The sequence below is a fragment of the Sceloporus occidentalis genome, unplaced genomic scaffold (assembly GCF_023333645.1).
Source record: "Sceloporus occidentalis isolate IW3139 unplaced genomic scaffold, rSceOcc1.0.p SCAF_8, whole genome shotgun sequence".
NCBI classification, from domain to species: domain Eukaryota; kingdom Metazoa; phylum Chordata; class Lepidosauria; order Squamata; family Phrynosomatidae; genus Sceloporus; species Sceloporus occidentalis.
Genome location: NW_028316988.1, coordinates 51,300,005 through 51,320,142, shown reverse-complemented (window position 1 = coordinate 51,320,142; position 20,138 = coordinate 51,300,005). Strand labels below are relative to the sequence as shown.

The 20,138-nt window shown below is 39.8% G+C and overlaps 1 protein-coding gene across 3 annotated transcripts in view; it reads left to right on the top strand.

The window, feature by feature from the left end:
• The window catches only part of PCDH11X (protocadherin 11 X-linked), a 560,187-nt gene that overhangs the window by 481,352 nt on the left and 58,697 nt on the right, over nucleotides 1-20,138 (top strand). For all 3 annotated transcript variants that reach the window (XM_089536702.1, XM_089536700.1, XM_089536701.1), the window contains exon 6: nucleotides 5,145-5,343. In XM_089536702.1, coding sequence (XP_089392828.1) covers nucleotides 5,145-5,343 — 199 coding nt within the window. The remainder of the gene's footprint in view (nucleotides 1-5,144; nucleotides 5,344-20,138) is intronic.

Genomic DNA, 20,138 nt, shown 5'->3' with positions numbered 1-20,138 from the left:
GATCTGTATCAAATCTAAAACCATTTAATTGTCTGTTCTTTTAACCCAGCCAACAAAACCAGGCTATATCTTAGAATTTATGGAGACTGCCCCTAATCTCCTTGGAGCCCAGTTTACAGTGGGCTGTGGGGGTGGAACTGATCTTTAAGTTTTGCTTTCTTCCACATTTGATTTTTTCCCCAGTTCATGTTCTTTCTATCCTGAATATATATGCAGGCAATTTATTTAGAAATGAATAAATCAACTAAGGCACTTTCCTGACCGCCCAAAAGGGCGGTCTGTAAAGCGCCCTCATTTGCTGTGCAGAGGAGCCTCAGCGGCCAAATCGCATGACTCCTCCGTGCAGCAAAAAGAAGCTGCAAAAAGCGGCTTCTTTTTGCGACACGGTAATGATGCAGCAAGGCGCCAATGGCGCACTTGAGACATCATTACTGTGCCATGACATGCGGACGCTAAGCGTCCGCTACGTCAAGATGGCGGCGCCCATGTAGAATGGGCACCACCATTTTGTAGTGCTCCGCACGTTCTAGGATTAGGTGCATCTGGAAAGGACGCCCCTTTCTAACCCTAGTACATGCCGCGCATGTACTTTTGGCCCATGTGGAACGGGCCTAAATTTATTTGCTAGCCTAGAAAGGACTATACTTAATCTTCCCTAGATGAGGGTTCTCTCAGATTTTAAAAAAGGCAAGTTAAGATATACAGTGCGTCATATACGTACACTCAAACCTGCGTAGAGGCGTGTGGGAGTGTGTGGGGCGCAAAGGGTGGCATGTCCCATTGGAATGAATGGTGCACATGTGCCACCGCGCCACCACTTGCACGTGCCCCATTCATTCCGATGGGGCTTGAGCATGCGCAGAATTCGGCTTACGTGGGGGGCGCAGAACAGATCCCCCGCATAAGCCAAGGGCATGCTGTACCTCCTCACATGAATTGGGCAGAAATAAGAAACTAGAAATCAAAACAACTCTGTCTTTTCTGGCAGATTTGAGAGAACTTTTGTGTGTAAGAATAATTTCCTAAGATACATTCTCAACATGTTAAGGCAACCTCTTTTGTCTAAAAAGAGAAAAATTGTGAATGTTCTTCAAAGCTATAGTAGTAACCCTAATTTAGCATTTCAAATGATTGAATACACATGGATTCAAACCCAGATTTTCAAGAGTTAAACAATAAAAAATCAAGGCCTGTATGGATGAATACTGGTTCTGCTCCCCCCCTAGCAATCTGTTTGTTTGTTTTAAGTTCTTTATAGACTAAATATGAGGAAATTTAGAAATTTGAGTAATTCCTTTAAAAATGCATCACATTGCAATTCAGCACAGATATACTCTGGCTTCAAAACTTGGTTAGTCACTAGAATTATGGAAGAGTCTATAGGAACAGAGAGATAGAATTCATTCAGTCCAAGACATCTACATTTGAGAAATATCAATGAATACATAAAATTGTAAAAAGTTTAAACTCAACATGCACAACATCCCATGACTCAACCTTAGTAAGATATGGGCCTTATGTTCTTGCAGACTTATACATATAGGACTCATTAAGGATTCCTGATCAGGATATACAGTCGGCTCTCCATAACCATGGATTTTTTATCCTTGGATTCAACCATCCATGGCTTGAAAATATACATAAATTCCAAAAACCAAATTTTGATTTTGCCATTTTATAAAGGGGATACCATTTTACTATGCCACTGAATGGGTTTTGAGCATCCATGGGTTTGACTATCCATGGGGTGCGCTGGAACCAAGTCCAACTGGATACCAGGAGGCTATCATATACGTGTAAAGCCCCTTCTCACAGTTATCTTCCTGGCAATGCAACAACACAGCAGATACAACTGAGCAGATTTCAAAGCCTGGGGTGAAGAGGTGTCTTGTGACCAGCCAAGTTAGTCAGGGCATCCATGTGCTTTCAAAAACTCATGTCCCAGGATTTTTCTGATAAAAACAAAACATGAACTCTGCACAGAACTGGATTGGAACCAACATAAATTCCTGTGCTTCAATTTATCCAAATTGACAGTGGTGCTTTTTTTTTTAACAACACTAAAAACAGAATACGCTCTTTTTGAGAAGAGGCAGAGTAATATGTTCTAAATTTTTAAAATATGTTTTTTTAAAATCAATTGACACTTTTTTTCTATAATTTTGACTACAAAAACAAGAAAATTGAATAAATACATTTATTTAACCCTGGCAATGCAATTCGCAAATGAGGCTACACTTAGCAGTGTATCTTTCATGAGCAGTTTCAAATTCATCACATGTCAGTGTGAAATATCACACACACATTAAATTTTAAAAGCTACTTTTAAGTTATATTTTGGCATCTAGTTAGCATACAATAACTGCCTTTCAAAAGCTGAATTAAATATTTGTGACACTTTAAATTTTGCTATATTCTCCCTTTCTTTTTATTTGTTCTTTTATTTCAGTTCTATGGCTCTTTTCTGATGTTGATAAGTGTGAAAGATGATAGTTTAATTGGTAGATGTTGTTAAGAGAAAGTGATTATTAACACATCAAACATGTTATGATTTTTGGCATGAAAGAGAATTACAATGCTCCAGAGGTGATCCTTTTGGCTTCTTCTCATAAATCATTGAAATCAACCTTTGATCAGTTTCACAAACAATGAAAGATGTAGTGAAGACCACCTTCCTACTGTGTGTGGCATCTTCAGAGGTTTCACAACATAAGAAAACTGCTAAAACAGATTTAAGAAGACTGAGTAATAATGAATTAGGCCTAGTGCTTTTTGGTAAGTAAGAGGGGCCTGATGTGAAGTCAAAGGCTTTCATGGCTGGGTTTTTTGGGCTATGTGGCAATGTTCTAGAAGAGTTTATTCCTGACATTTCTCCAGCATCTGTGGCTGGCATCTTTAGAGAATGCTGACCTGGAAGAGTGTGTGTGTGTGTATACTGTCCCATGTTAATCTGTGTATTGTTCTGTTGATGATGGCAGGGCCTCAGGGTGGGAGGATATGCAAAGAGGATTAGTGATCTATGTTGGGGTGCAGACCGCCCAAAAAGGGCAGTCTGCCTGCGCCTTGTTTTGCTGCACGAGGAAGCTGCAGTGGACAAACCGTGTGGCTTCCTTGCGCAGCAAAAAGAACCTGCAAAAAGCGGGTTCCTTTTGCAGTGTCATTGTGACGCCACAGTGCACCAATGGCACACTCGCAACATCACAATGGCACCGTGACGTGCAGATGCTAATCGTCCATTGCGTCAAAATGGCAGCGCCCATATCTACAGTGCGCTGCTATTTTGACACCCTCGTCACATGCGAGGGGCAAGGGGCATTTGGAAGTGTCGCCCCTCGCACATGATGAGAGGTCTGTCCCGGGCCATTGTCTTCTGGGAAAGCCCCTGACCATGGGTGGTTTCTCATTTCCATTTTCTGAATGCTGATTTTGCTATTTTGCAGTACTGGTAACCAAACTTTGGCGTGAAACAGACCACCCCAAAAGTCTGTCACTGAACTTTTTCCCTCCGGACGGATGCTACAGCCATCAGACCGTGCGGCGTCCATCCTGAGGAAAAAGAAGCTTATGAAGAAAGACTTAGGCGTGTTACAGACCGTGTTACAGTGGCAGCCTCTGAGGCCCCGATCCGCCGCTTTCCAGGCCATAGGGAAGCAGCAAAAGGCTGCTTTCCCGCAGCTTGGAAAGGGGTGTCCTTGGGGCTTCATGCCCCAAGTACACCTGATGGGGGCAGGGATAAAGAGAAAGGGGCCACTTGGCCCCTTTCTCATTTGTGTTGCTGGCGCAGCCGTGTAGAGGCTGCGCCAGCGATGCAAATCATGGAAGGAGCTCCAAAATGGAGCTCCTTCCGGCACCACGAAAAGAGTGCCCCAGGAGCCCTCACACGGCGCCAGGACGTCACTTCTGCGCCACCCCATTTGGAGGTGGCACGGTGGTGATGTCCCCATGGCAGCGCCCATGTGTATAGGGCGCCGCCATTTTGTACGTCCCCAGGACGTACTAGGGTTAGGGCATCCGGAATGGACTCCCTTCCCTAATCCTAGTATGTCCTGGGGATGTACTTTACACCCATCTGTAATGGGCCTTAGGGAGCTCTATTCCCTTCCTTAAGGGGAAAAAAGGGAAATAGCCAGAGTCTAGAGATATTTTGTAATCATATAAACTCAAATTGTAATATCTTGAGGAAATAATGTTAAAAATAAACATGACAGAAGTTAAACTTCTGCTTTGGACTAAATTGTATTAATGTCTTGTTTGCAATTACTGCAACAATATTTGCAGATATTCAGGGAAATCACAGCTTGGTGGCTTTTAAGTTACATTTTGACAACTAGTTAATGTGGTGTTTTATCATTCATTTATTGTATATGTTCTGATGTACTGCCCATTGGTGGAAAAAGTATTATAAATAAATGTTGTTGTTGTTACTGTTTGCAATTTCATTAAAAATGTAAAATAAATGGTTAATCTTTTAAGCATATTTCATTCTTCACTTTTCATTTTCCAATTTTATGGGGGGTTGTTTTCATTTTGCTTTAGTAGATTGTACATCTGATACTGTAATTTTCAGCATTTGGATTGTATTTGGATCAGCATCAAAAACACATCCCACTCAAACCTCTGGAATTTACAGAAATGAGCAATGAATCTGTGGTCTCGTAAATCTGATAGAAAAACATCTGATGCCTCAGGATTTCTGTTTATGTAAAAGCTGTATCTTATTTTGGCCCCAGGTTTAGAATGTTAATAAGGAAGTTAGGTGAAGGTGAAATGACAGGGAAAGAAGCTTGCAGTATCTACACAGCTACCATGGATAGAGACCATGCCCTTCCTTTTTATTGATTTAATATTCAGTGCGCCCTTGGCTTATGCGGGGGATCTGTTCCAGAGCCCCCTATGTAAGCCAAATACTGTGTATGCTCAAGCCCCATTCAAGTGAATGGGGCTCGTGCATGTGGTGGTGTGGCGGTGCACGCCCCATTCATCTGAATGGGACGTGTTGCCCCTTGCGTCCTGTGCGACTTTGCACATATGCTCAAAGCCACGTATAATGTGGGCGCACTGTATTCATGCCATTTGGATGTAGTCACCACTAGTTTTTTGGGGAACATTACTAGAACTCTGTGATTTTCTTTTCTCTTTTTCAGTCACAGCGCCGGGTTACATTTCATCTGCCCGATGGTTCACAGGAAAGTTGCAGCGACAGTGGGCTTGGAGACCATGAACCCAGCAGCACTACAAGTACATCACATCCATTACCCGTTGGTTTTCCACAAGAAGAGTACTATGAACAGACGTCACCCAACAGCCGGACAGAGGGAGATGGCAATTCGGATCCAGAATCAAGTAAGTTTGCTGTGCCTTGTCTTGTTTGCTTCAGAAGATGCATATGTACATCCAATATTACCAGCATCATGAGAACTTAAACTGATAGAAACTAGATGTCTTTTGCAGCGACTGAAGCAAGAAAAGTGAACAAATAATATTTCTGCCTTCGACTGAAACATTTTGCCGCAAATGTAACATATTTGACTTATGTCTGTTTGCTCAGCTTTATTTTGAGATTCAGATGATAGATCCAAATAGAAATGTCCAAATAATTGTCTTTGGCATGTGGGAATGTTACTTTTGAACCAGATCAATGAAGATATGACACTTCTACAATCATGAGCATACAAGCAGTTGCAAAGAAACATTCACAAAATGTGGGATCTATTTTCATGGTAAGAACATGAAGTTAAAACATCATAAGTAATTATATTTTTCAAATGTTAGGGCATTTTCTTACATTTTCAGATGTAGTTTTTCATGAAAAGTGACAATTATGCAACAAGCAATGCAGTCCTCAGCCTCTTGACACATTGTCATGCTCTCAAAAATGAATTAACTTTTGTGGGATTGTGTAAATCAATACATAACAAATTACTTTTTTTAAAAGTAATTTTAAAAGTAATTTTCCATTCTCTGCTCATAACTGGGTCCTGTTCTGCTTCTGCTTTAACTTTAGATTGCATTTCATTGTTAGTCAGGCTACAAATTTTGTATTTTGTTTGTGTAACTGATGCATGCAAATATTTCAACAGAGCTTTTAAAGTGGTGAAAATGCAGTTGAGAAAGGAGAGTAAGAGATGGCATCAGATCTAATAAATGCCTTTAAAAAAGCATTATTACATATATTTAGATGATTTGTTTTTGTTTTTACTTACCATACAATTTCAGGGGGCTGATCTTGAAATTTGTATTGATCCAGCAAGGCAATTCTCAGGTCTTGAATTTTAAAATAAATAGTAATTGTGGAATTATTTAATGCAAGCATAGCGTCTACAAAACATACCACAGCAGTTGGTTTAGATGCAAATGAAAACAAAGGAATTGACATAAAACTCCTCTGAGATAATTTGTTTTGTCAGATAAAGCAAACACTTGCAAGTTGCAACAAAAAACTCTATGGAACTGTATGTGTCTTTGTGAAGATCCTTTTCTCGTCCTTTTAATTCAGACATAGTAGGAAGTATTCCATCTGTAACATTTGCAAAGTCACTTTGAGACTTATAATACGTACTCTGACAGGTAAGTGTTGTTGACACGTCTCATCTATTGCTGAGCAAAGCAGTAAATAACTTGAGAGGTGGGAGAAGCTGGCCAGTGGTTTAGACTCACCTTTTCCCCCCTTAGATGTTTTTGAAATGTTTGCACTACATATTGTTTTAGCTATTTTATTTTAACTGTTATTGTAAGCCACTTTGGATTCCATATTGGCAGAAAGGCAGGATAGTAAATACAGATGGCCCTGCATTTGCACAGGGGATCTGTTCCGGACCCTCCCATCCACCCACCCCACGAAAATGGAAGCTTGCGTGTTGCCAAGCCTCATAGGCTTGAATAGAACGTATGGCCTGGGTGCGCGCACTATTACAAACAACGGAGGTCACCCCACCACACAAAATCGAGGGCATGGATCTCAGATCCATGAGTTAGGAAGGGTGACTGTACATACATACAAACGGTTTAATCTCCCAAGCCAATTTGAGCCTCCAGTTCGGCAGGCAAGCATTAACTTGGAAGCATAGTTAAACAGCTGGACCTGCTACTAGAAATACCACCTCCTTATGTGATTCTGAGCAGAAGGAAGAAAAGACTGTTGTGAGATATAAGGAATGGATGTGGGGTTGTTAAACAGGTGTGCAAACTTCCCTCAGATGTACTTAGTGTGCTAGTTCAAAGACAACATAGGGCTCAAAGCTTTTCACATCAGAACAAAATAGTTGAGGCTTTCAGAACTTTCAAATAGCAACACTTGGTGTAAAAAACCGTAACATGAGAAAAGGGGGGGCATTGAACTTTCTCCCTTGCTGCATTTACATCTGGAATCCTCCCCACTCCACTCTATACCTCTGCTGTTTCTAATCAGACTATTAATGCCATTGGTGAATGGCGGGCATGAGGCAGATTCCATTTGGAACTGCAGTGATACAAATTTCTGATGCCTCTTTCTTTGTATCACAGATCTAACGTCCTACCCTTTCCCATAAACTAATCATTTTTAAAGTGAATGAGACAAGACAAAAAATGTCAATAACATTTGACTCAAGCCTTCAAACTTTTTTGTTTAACAAAAGCAGTATTCATCTTGAAAAGCACTGGAGGAGAATAATAATCAGGGCGGTATATTCCACACCAAAGGTCCAACAGTGTCCTGGATATAAAGATAATAAATCTCTTTGGTGGATATGTTTTCTCTTTTACACCCTATTATACGTTTTTCTGTTATGCTTTGCTTAACTGTACTGGCTTTCCCCTCTTCAAAGTGGCAGGGTAATAATTAATGTGCAGAGGGGAGGAGTAATTAATATTACAAAGACAGTACCATGTGATTGATCTGCTACCTTTGAGCTAATTAGCACGCAAACAGATGGGAGATAGTAATAGTTGAAGAGTTTACTTTAAGGCTTTGAAAAGGCTTTTTATTAATGAACCACAGAGACTGTTCTCATACATCACTTCTGGGGCAGTTATTTGTTGAATTAAAAGGTGAGATAGTTCAAGGCTTAAAAAAAACAACCCAAAGATGGGTTGAATATTCCTGTTTTAAACAAAATGATCCTTTTGTAGAACCTTTAGTGATATTTCATTTCATCTCAGTAGTATGACTTATTTACTTTATTTATTTATTTATGGCATTTATACCCCACTCTTCAGCCCTAAAGGCTTTCAGAGCAGCTTACAGATAGTTATTCAGACACTTCCATGCCCTCAGGCTTATAATCTAAAAAGACTTGGCACAAAAGGAGAAGAGAATGGTGGTGGGGAAGGGGATCAAGTCCAGTGGATTTTCTTTCCCTCTGAGGCATGGACCATGGCAGATGGACTGGAGGGAGGGCTCTGTTTCTTCAGGCTAGGTCTGATGGTGTTAGACCTGCCTTTTCGCTCCCTCCCAGGCCAGATGATAACAGATGACATCTTAAGGGTATGGTCATAACTAGCCATGGGCTAAAATCAAAGCTGCAAATATGTTAAATGTGCCAAACTTTAATATCGGTTCGGTGAATTTCATGTCTTGGTGAAGATTTGAATTTGTATGTCACAATCAGAATCCCCACCACGCTGGCCTTTTTGTTTCTTCATCATATTATATTTGTGCATCAAAAGACATTTAGTCCATACATACCTCATGATTCAAAAACAGGAGACACAAAATTAACAAATCACATTATGACTCTTACTCATGCTTAATTGTCAAATTGCTTCATACTTAATGCTTCCTTTGCCTCATTTCTGTCGTACAAACTAGATGTCAATGGAGGCATGCTTGCAAAGAAACTATGTTGATATTTCTTTCAGAGAAGGGTGTAACTGTTCAGCAGCTCACAGCACTTTCAAAATCTGAATGACAATTTGGGGGCATACTCATCAAATTTGCAGATGACTCCAAATTAGGAGGAGTAGCTAATACTCCAGAGGAAAGGATCAAAATTCAAAGTGACCTGAATAGACTGGAAAGCTGGGCCAAAGCTAACAAAAAGAAATTCAATACAGAGAAATGTAAGTTACTGCACTTAGGGCAGAAAAACAAAATGCACAGATATAGGATGGGGGACACCTGGCTGAGTGAAACTACGTGTGAAAGGGATCTGGGAGTCCAAGTGGACCACAAGTTGAACATGAGTCAACAGTGTGGTGCAGCAGCTAACAAGGCCAATGCAATTTTAGGCTGCATCAATAGAAGTATATAGTGTCTAGATCAAGGGAAGTAATAGTGCCACCATATTCTGCTCTGGTTAGGCCCCACCTGGAATATTGTGTCCAGTTCTCGGCACCACAATTTAAAAAGGATGTTGAAAAACTGGAGCGTGTCCAAAGGAGGGCGACTAAAATGGTGAACGGTCTGGAAACCATGAAGTCCTATGAGGAAAGACTTAGGGAGCTGGGGATGTTTAGCCTGGAGAAGAGAAGGTTGAGAGGTGATATGATAGCCCTGTTTAAATACTTGAAGGGATGTCATATTGAGGAGGGAGCAAGTTTGTTTTCTGCTGCTCAGAGAACAAGACACAGAACAATGGATGCAAGCTACAGCAAAAGAGATTCCACCTCAACATTAGGAGGAACTTCCTGACAGTAAGGGCTGTTTGACAGTGAAACAAACTCCCTCGGAGTGTAGTGGAGTCTTTTTCTTTGGAGGTCTTTAAGCAGAGGCTGGATGGCCATCTGTCAGGGATGCTTTGATTGTGATTTCCTGCATGGCACGGGGTTGGACTAGATGGCCCTTGCGGTCTCTTCCAACTCTATGATTCTATGATTCTATGACATTAAGTGTTCCACAGTATAGATAAGCCTCCTCAAGCTCTGTTGGCTGGAACTTCCTTAAAGATCTTTGGGGGAAAAGTTTAAAAAAATAAAATAAAATAAACTGATTTACCTCACATATTTATAGAAAGGATCAAGGTTGAAGTCACTGGCAATGCAATGAGTAGAAGGATCACCCTTGGGTAATGGCATTGTATATTCAATGCCAAGCATTTTCTGCTTGAATTCAATTTTTAATGCTTTCAGGTCTGACCCTCACTCCACTGTTAATAAGCAGAAATTTTCATTAGTTGACATCAGAGAATGCAATAAAAGATGGGATCTTCTTTGTAGAGAAGAAGTAAGATATCCTGCTCTTGTATGCGCAATCCAGTAGCCTGGTTCTGTAGAGAAGAGGTGGCTCCTGTGGAAAGTCTGGGAGCCAATTTACTGCTCCTGAAATATATGTGAACTGCAAACACTACCAAAATGCCTTCAAAATGAGTGACCACTTCTACAATTTTTAAAAAATTGTTTGTTTTTTATTAGTATTATTAAACACTGCAAGAATGATTTGTAACCTATTTCAAAGGTTAACTGCTGCTGGAGGCTTCCAGGGCTGCATCCACACTGCAGAAATAATCCAGGTTGACACCACTTTAACTGCCATGGCTCAATGCTATGGAATTTTGGGATCTGTAAGTTTGAGCCATTTAGGTCCAGCACAGATAGGCCGTTTGTGGTGATAGTAGGTCTCGATACAGAGTGGCATCCATATGTGCCGAGCCCTACTATTGGCACCATTAAGTCACAAGGCTGCAGCCTTGTCCAGACGGGGCACAGCCTTGTGACATAAAGGTGCCCAAGCACCCAAATGGCTCTGTGTGGAAGAGCCATCATAGACCTGCATCGCAGACCTTATGATGGCGCAAAAAAGGAGCTCCTTTTTAGAGCGGCTCTTTTTAGACAGGACATCTCTGCTGCAGCATGCGGATGCTGCAGCACAGACGCAGGGCAAAGATGGGCAGTCCCTTAGTCTTCTCTGTCAGAGAGCTTTGGTTCTACAACAAACTATATTTCCAAGAATTCCTTACCATTGACACATAGAAGTTAAAGTAGTATCAACCTGGATTATTTCTGCAGTACAGGTGTAGCACAAGAGAGATAATTCTCCCTTTTGAGGAAACAGAGTTGTACATTGCTAATGCCTGCTTTAGAGAGTGTGCTAATGTTAAGCCAGAGTTCTCATTAGTGAATGCTGCTTGATCTGGCTCCTGGCTTCCTAGACTCTTGACTGCCTTTGAATCCTTGACCTTGGACTGGACACTTGACCAACCCTCTGGTACTCTTGACCTCGGACTGAACTGGTAGTGTGTCTCGCTGTAATCCTGACCTTTGGAATGGCTAGTGGCTTATTCTATTGGACATCATTTGGCATTGAGGAGGAACTGCTACTGGCAGCTTGGCATGTTTCTCTTGCCCAGCAGGCTCTTGTCTATGTTGGCAGCATTCATGGACATGATGCATTGATTCGGATCATAAAGCAATTTATTTGTAAGTGGGCATGAAGCCATAGATGGGGTTTTCCTGAAGTCTTATTGATATTATTTGATCAGATTTTGCATTATATCCCTGGGCCACTTTTGCTATGTCACTTCTCACTATTAATGCTGCTCCATTTCTTCTTAGATTTTCATTTCCTGAGTAAATCACAGTCAAATTGCCTGTGCCTCTGGTCTTTAATTTTGTGGGTTATTGATCAATATTTTGAATACCTTCATAGCTTTACTAGCTGATTTGGCTGACAAAACAGCACTAGCCATCAGGAAATTCTCAATATATACAAGATGAATCAACTTGTGGTGTCAAGTGAATCCTCTTCCTGGCAACTATACCAACATTATGTAAGATTTGATTGAGAATGTAGGTGGATATTATTATGTAATAGGCATGCCAGCATCAGCATTAAATGATTGCTTGCTGCTCCTGAGTTATCCTGAAAATTCACATGCAAGCCATGAAACTGCTATGTCATGAATGATTCTTCTTTCAAGTTTTGGAAGATGGATATACCCCATAATGCAATGATCTTTAATGCTTGTACTTTTTAAAATTAACAAATTCCTTGCCTGACTAATTGAGCCAAGCCAATCCCTGCATAATTGCATTTACACGATTGGAGAACATAACAATCAAAATGAACATTCGATTTTAATATCTGGTGGGAATAACAGTATAATTGAGCATCATCTACTTCTAAATGTGAATTAAATTTTTTTGCAGTTAGGACTTCTGCAGTGGGAAAAAGGGATTCTAAAGATTCTATGTAATCCTGTAGTCTTTTGGCCAAATGGCATTCAGAGAGGATTTTTTATACTATGGTATATAAACATTAATCAAACAATAAGTGGTATCCTGGAAATATAATGGGAAAGGGGCTACATGATAAGTAATCTATTAAGGTAATAGTTAAAGGATTAGAAAGAAAACATGTTAGACATCTGCTAGATCTTCCTCCCTTAGCAAAAAGAATACTTTCTTTCCACTAAGGATCTCTGATGGCACAGTGGTTAAATGCCAGTACTGTAGTCACAACCTTATGTGTTCAGCCCCTGGGCTCCAAGGTTGAGTCATCTTTCCATCCTTCTGTAGGCTGATAAAATGAATAGCCAGCTTGTTGAGGGCAATTGGCTTCCGGATGAGTTTACTATTAAGCTGTAGAGAAATGTAAATGCTAATGCTATTGCTTCCAAAAAAATGTCACCTATAGTGATTAAAATATGGTAGTTTCACTGCACCATGTCTCTTGTAAAAGGATGATGTGAGGAAGTCTTAGGAAGTCCATAAACTGTATGTCTGCAAAGTTCCATGACAAAAAAATTAACCCTAGGCCACTGATGGTCTTGTAACTAATGTGCTCATAAGCCCTGCATTGTCTTTTCAAAAAAGCAACCCACCATCATTTTTAGCCATTGATTTTAGGGGATATTTATATTATTTTCATTTCCAGAATACAGAATACCTAAGTCTGTTGACATTTAGAGCTTGGTATCTCAGTCAGTGATCTGAAGTTATGCTGTGGACATCTTGCCCCACTTAAAGCTGATAGTGATTATTATTACAAATCTGTATCTGTAAGCTTAAATGTTCCAGTAGTATCTACTTTTTTGATTATACAATAAGGTGAGATAAGGACGGGAGCAATCTGCTTCACTTCCATCCTCCCCCCCCCCCCCCGCCGTCTGATAATCTCCATCATTTTCAGGATTTCCTTTCTATGGTCATGTGTAACCATGCTTGAAATATATTTGAACTTTTGCTTGGTATTGGGCATGTTGATCCTTGCTATTTCACATTGGATAAGGATAAAATATGCACTACTTTGAAGCAGGGTTGTAGAGGGTTTGGGTTTTTTGGGTGGTGGTGGTAATTTATTCTATTACTCTAATACTGTTCTATCTAGTTATGGCAGGAGATCAGTAGTATTATGAGTCCCCTGTCTTATTTGCTTCTCCCCCCACCCCATTTTTTTTTAAAAAACACACATTTAATTAAATTATAGTTTAGGGAAAGTGATGTATTTCAAGGAGAAGTGTAGTTTGATGCATGTTCAGATAGCTTCCAACAAACAGGAAACAAATAAGAAAGGATTGTGTTATTTATCAAATTATTTTCAGGGGTGGTGGGTTTGAGAATGTATCTTTGAAAGAGTACCTCATTTATATATAGAATCTAATTTTGCTTAGGACACCAAGGTTTGCAAATGCCTGGTTTGCAAACTGAGTTGTGTGGTCAATGGTTTCTTTTCATTGGAAAGGACAAAGTAGAATTCAGAACTGGCTCTTGAGTTTATTCTCCATTTCTTTGTCACTCATCCCAGGCCCATCTTCAGGCTCTCTGACGGCTGATTAGAAGTACTCTTAACAAAACAGAAATCAGCATGAACTATGCCAGTTGCTTTTCAAAATCAAAAGTTCTTAGCTCAGCATTTGGGTTCCCAATAGGCTTTTAATCAAGGTTATGGAAAAGTCCATAAACTTTCTGCTGAATATTTAACAAGCTGGAGGTCAGAGAAGATACAGCACTGCCAAGGACAAGTGAAATGAGATTGCAATCAGAAGAGTAGTGGAGACCCAGTGTTAAGCAGGTCTTTGTCTCTGAGATAATATCTGGCAACACAAGTATCAGGCAGACATATTTTAACCCCCTCCCCAGGTTTCTTTTGTGAGACTTAATTTTCCAAGTGTAAGCTGCCAATAAGGAAAAATTGATGAATAGAACTTGGTAGTTCAATTGATTTTAGTCTCTGGCTTTTCTTCAAAATCATGATTGAAATCCAGGCTTAACAATGCTGAGGCAAAAAGGGCTCTCTCAACTAATCTACAATCAAAACTTTGTGTACTTTCTTTTTCTCCACATAAGCAATTTTTTAAAAGTCTGGTTTGAGGGATAATGAAGGAATCAAAGTCAAATTTTATTGGGAACATCTAGCATGTAGACATTTTTCATATCAGCGCGCAGATGGGTAACACATCAAGTTAGAGCAGTGTATTGAACATCAGCTCTCATTTCTTCAAAAGCAATCAAAAGTGTTTCCAGTGTTCATAGGTAGTGTTTGAATAGACAGCTTTCATCTCAAGGAACTAATCTTGGGGTTCCTTAAATGGAAAGGCTATAAATAATAATAAATAAAGTTTTTATTTGTATACCGCCCTTCCTTCAGATCAGGGCGGTTTACAGCAATTTAAAATACAATACAATGTAATAATAACAATAAAAGCATAACACAATTACAAAAACATAAAAACAAAAGGCCCCAGGGTTAGCCAGTCCCATTGCCAGTGCGGCGGAGGAGGCTTATAGGACCTTATTCAGGGAATGCGGTCCGGAACAGAAAGGTCTTTAGGTCCCGTCTGAATTGGGCCAGGGAGGTAGCTGAGCGGAGCTCTATGGGCAGCATGTTCCAAAGGGCCGGGGCGGCGATGGAAAATGTCCTCCTGGTGGTGGAGGCCAATCTCGCCCCGGGAACCCTAAGTATAGATATGGAATTCTGTTTCTCTTAAAATGTGGCTGCAAAATCTCATTCCCAAGATGATAATATGATATTTGCTGAATACCACTTTCTAGAATCATAGAGTTGGCAGGGGCCTCATAGGCCATCAAGTACAGCCCCCTTTCAGTATCCAGTTAGAGTATCCCCAGTAGGTAACTGCAGAACCTTGTTTTGAAGAGAGATCCCACCAGATCTATAGATAATTAGTTCCTTCGCCTTACATCTCTTTCTGTCAAGAAGTTCCTTTTAAAGTTCAATCAAACTCAAACCTCCTATAGCTTAAAACTATTAGACCTTGCCCTTCCCCAACCTGACTACTTTTTTTGTTATAGTGACTTCAGCAAAGGCTGTTGGAGAAAAGTATGCAGATGAGCTGCCATCTTCCCAGAGCTTCACATCTTCTTCTAGCTGCAATCATCTAACCAAAACCTAGTGTGTGCAACATTTCATTTCTTAATCTATCATGTTTGTTACAGTTGGCTAAGAAGGTTGAGAAAGAGATTCTGGACGTTGCTACTCCCAAACCCCCTATCACAGGGCACCCAGATAGCCACTATATAGTTAATAGAGAGGCCCAGTTCCTGTGATCGTGAAGCAAAGTTTCCAACATAAAGTGATCTCTCTTTACAAAACAAGGTGCAGAAGGAACAGAAGGAGAAAGCAACAAGAGAGCAGAGATGTCCTCATTCCTGGGAGCACAGGACCAGGGTACAGATTCGCATTCCAATTGTTTCCCCAGTAAGCAATCCTTGCCCCAGCTTCCTGGGGATGAATCCACTCTGGACTTTTACTGCCACTTTTCCCACTCTGTTTTGAAAAAGATGTACTGAAGCAGCTTTGGGAAGAGCACTGGCGGAATCTAGAGTAGATCTGCCACTCTCCTGTCAATAAAACTGCCTTCTATCTTGGTGTAGCTGAAGTTGTCCGCTATCTCAGCACTTTATTTCCTGTTGGATTAGAGAGGCGTGTGAAAATCAGTCTTTCAGTTTTGTTTTTCTTAGATTTTACCATTGTTTTCATCCACTGAAGAGCTGCATCAAACTGCAAGACTTCCCTCCCCTTTCTGCATCAAAGTTTGTGCAAATATGTGCATATTTTGATTCCCCCCTTGATTTATGCATGTTACACATATTTAGCCTGAAGCATGCATGTACATTTTTGTTCAGTCAATTTACCTGTAAGGCAAACCTTTGAGGAAACGTGCCATGAAAGCCTGTGATAGGTAATCGCCATAAGTCAAAAATTACTTGAAGGTACACAACAACAAAGACCACAATACCTGTATATTATTTAGGAAAAAAATGGGGAAATAGGCATCAGATACCAACACTGTCTTCAACATGGTTGGAAAAAGAATGCTTTCATTAATCGGCTCCCAGGCTACAGATTGGATAAATTCATTACAAATATCTCAACTATTGTAAGTTAATTGTCAGAATAAGTATGGAATACAACCTGATGTTGCTAGCAACTGCTATTCCCAAACTCATGCCCCTGGAATGGTGGCAAAATGATGGAAAAGATTTCTACTGAAAATATTGAAAAAAGGTATCGATGGCCTGATACAGACAGGCCAAAGTAAAGCTGCTTCGAGTCACTTTGCTAGTATGCTGTTTAAATGATACATGCATCCTAAGAGTCCAGAAGCCGCACCAAAGCTATGCTCCAGTCCTTAGGAGTGTAGCTTTGGTGCAGCTTCCAGACTCTTAGGACCCATGCATCATTGAAACACCATACCCCCAAAGTGACCTGAAGCAGCTTTATTTTGGCCTGTCTGTTGAGTCCTAGTCCTAGTCCATAGAAAACCCCTACACCATACACCATAGTAGTTCTTTTGAGCATAGCTGTTTGTCATCTTCTTCCATTTGTTTTGACTTTGACTTGGCACCATTTCCTCATAATCTTTGTGGTTAGCCTTCATTTAGTAGTTAAACAATTAATTTTCCTTTCATGGATTTTTGAAGTTAGTATATTGTCTGGATAATTTTCCAGAGTCTTACTTTTCATTTCTTGTCAGACATTAGGGTGTCTGCCAAGAGACAGCTTTCTTCAAACCACAATCGATTTTTATTAGACTATCAGCTTATTTTTAACTATTTTGACGTGTTCTATATTAGTCTTTCTCCTGTGCAACAAAAATAGAGTTGAAAAGATGAGACAGAGCTGTTAACTTTACAACAGCTTTTTTAAAGCATTGTATAGGATTATGTAAGTTCAGATAGCATAGAATATTGAAGAAGAATGTGTTCTTCATAAATGAGCAGATGTTCTAATATTTTCAATTGTTTGGTTACCTTTTATTGCATGAATACTGTTTAATGAAGGAACACAATATAATGACTAGACCAAACTATAACAGTCTATAGAAATTATACTCTAAATACATCTACTATAGCATAGCCATGTAATGGGTTCAGGGTAGCTATTTTTAACCATGTAAACTGATCCTTAATGAGATTTACTAAGATAATTAATATTGTTGAAGGTTGTTGTTGCTGTTGTGGAGACAAAATTACAAATATATCAAGAGAAGCTTATTTTCTGTTTTTAAGCAGAAATTTATCCAGGTAAATGCAATCTTGTAGAACACTTCTTACTGGGTAACAAGACATAAAACTTTATTTCAACAGCTCAGAATATACTGTATTAGCTTCTTCTCTCAGCTTACACTGGATGATAGGAACAGAATTCAGAGGCACTTAGATAAACTAGAAAATTGAGCAGAAATTAATAAAATGAAATTTAATAGAGACAAATACAAAATTCTACATTTTGGTGACAAAAAACCAAATGCACAGTATCGGATGGGAGATACATGGCTCAGCAGTAATACGTGTAAAAAGGACTTTGGGATATTCTTGATCATAAATTAAACATGAGCCAGCAATGTGATGCTGCACAAAAGAAAGCAAATGCTGTTTTTGCCTGTATTAATAGAAGCATACTTTCCAAGTCAAAGGAAGTAATAGTGCCACTATATTCTAGACTGGTCCGCACTCATTGAGAGTACTGTATTCTGAGTGCCTCATTTTAAGAAGGATATAGACAAGTTGGAGCAGGTCCAGAGAAGGGCAATGATGATGATGATGATTTTTATTTCTATCTTCCCGCCTCTCTCAGTGGATCGAAGCGGGATCACAGCAAGGTCAAAATTACAAGGTTAAAATTACAGCACCATTAAAACCACAGTAAAAAATAAAAACATAAAATCATAAGAATCTAAAAAGAGTAACATCGATCAATCAAGGGTTCAGCTAGTCTCGTTCCATACTAGTGATCTTCATAGGAGGTCAGGAGGATAAGCATGGTGGAAGAGTTCTGTCTTTTCCGCCTTCTTAAAGATTTCTAAAGATGTAATAAGGCAGGTCTCCTCTGGGAGTCCATTCCAAAGTCTAGGGGCAGCTATGCTAAATGCCTTTAGGGAAGTAGAGACATGCTTGGATGATGGTATCTCCAACAAATTCTTCCCACTTGTTTTAAGAGTGCGGGGCGGATTGTATAGGGAGATGCATTCCCGTAAGTAACCCGGACCTAAGCCATGTAGGGCTTTAAAGGTAATGACCAACACCTTGTATTGTGCCCGGAAGCTAATTGGGAGCCAGTGTAGATCTTTCAAAGGCAGTGCTCATCTCCATTTCTAAACCAAAGAGCCAGCATTGTCTGAGGACTGCTCTGGTGGTCATGTTACTAGCATGGCTGCACTGAACGCTGTTACCTTCTAATGTAGCTCCTTCCATTTGCATGCTTTCAAACTGCTAGTGTGGCAAAAGCTAGGACTCACCCCATCGTGCAGTAGTTGGGCCACGAACTGCCAACCTTCTGATCTTCCGATCATCAGAATTGGCATCTTAACCACCACAGTCCAAAGTACAAAACTGAAAAGGAAAAAAAGCACAAAATGTTCATAATCTTGTCCAGTAGAAAACCACTGAAAATATTTGGGTTTGCACGTAAGAAGGAAATAAATGAAGATTCAGATCCATACTTCACACCCAGCTAGGTTGAAGATGCTACTTCCACATTGTCACTGAAACATCTAGTACAATTTATTATGCATCGTATTCATTTAAATGTACTTTGTGGAGAATTTAGCTAAGTTGAAGACTTATTTTGGTCAATTACTACTTTAATGTATAACAGCAGTGGCTAGGGGAATGAATGGAAGATAGGTATAAGAGAGTTGCTTGTTTATTATGCCCTGTCTCAGTCACACACAACTGGAGACATTTGTTCTTCAGAGACCTTGGGGTAAGCAACAATGTAAGTTTATTTAATTCCTGCATTAACAGAAGAGGTCAGTGTTGAAGTCACTGACAAGTCAATAAATGGATATGTGGCCCCTTTGACTGCTGGCATTTTGCATTCAACTGCAAACCGTATTGAGTTCAAGTTTTAATGCTCTCCAGTTGTGACCCTCACTGCACTATAAGTAATCAGAGATATTCATCAGTTGACAGCAGAGGTTGCCACGAGAGGTAGAATTTTCTTTGCAAAATATGTGCACATGTATATGTGCATATTTTGTCCTTGCAAGCCCATGTTCAGACGCTTTGGAGTGTCTGCTATGGTTGGCAGGTTTCAAATATTGCCACACATACAGACTGTGTGTAGGAATGAGCAAACATGGTTCAAAAATTGTGGATTGTTTTTTTTAAAAAAATGAGAAGTGGTTTTGGGCACCAGTATTGCTCACAGTGTTGCGTATCCTAGTCCATTCCAGAAATCTCACACATTTATTGATGTGTGCATATTCATTGAGTCTCATTCTTGGATCCCCAGATGGCGTTGCTCTATCACTCCTAGAATCTCCATTGGTTGTGTTTGCTTCATCTTTTGGGAGGAGAAATCTAACAACATCTGAGGACTTAAGCCTAACCTGGGTACAATGATCCATTGGAATTCAAAAATATATATTTGAAGGAGGCAGATGTTAGGAAGCACTACAATGTAGATGGAAGGATGCATACACACCAAACTTGTTTTCAGTAGTTAATTCAGAATACTTGAAAAGCCTTGATTTCCTTTGAGGGTGAAGGGGAGAATGAGTGTCCATATGTAATCTAATGCATTAAGTGGTGATATTGGACATATAAAACAGCCTTCTACCAATTAATTGGTTCATCTAGATTGGTTCTGTCTTCACAGCCTGGCAATGTCTGATTTAATATTACATACTGATTTTGACCCAGATAAATAAAATGTAACTTGAATTATATATGCAATATAATTAATTTGATCCTACAGAAAGGCATTGTACCATGTAACTAGGTAGGTCCTTTAAAATTTTGTAACTAAAGTCTTAATT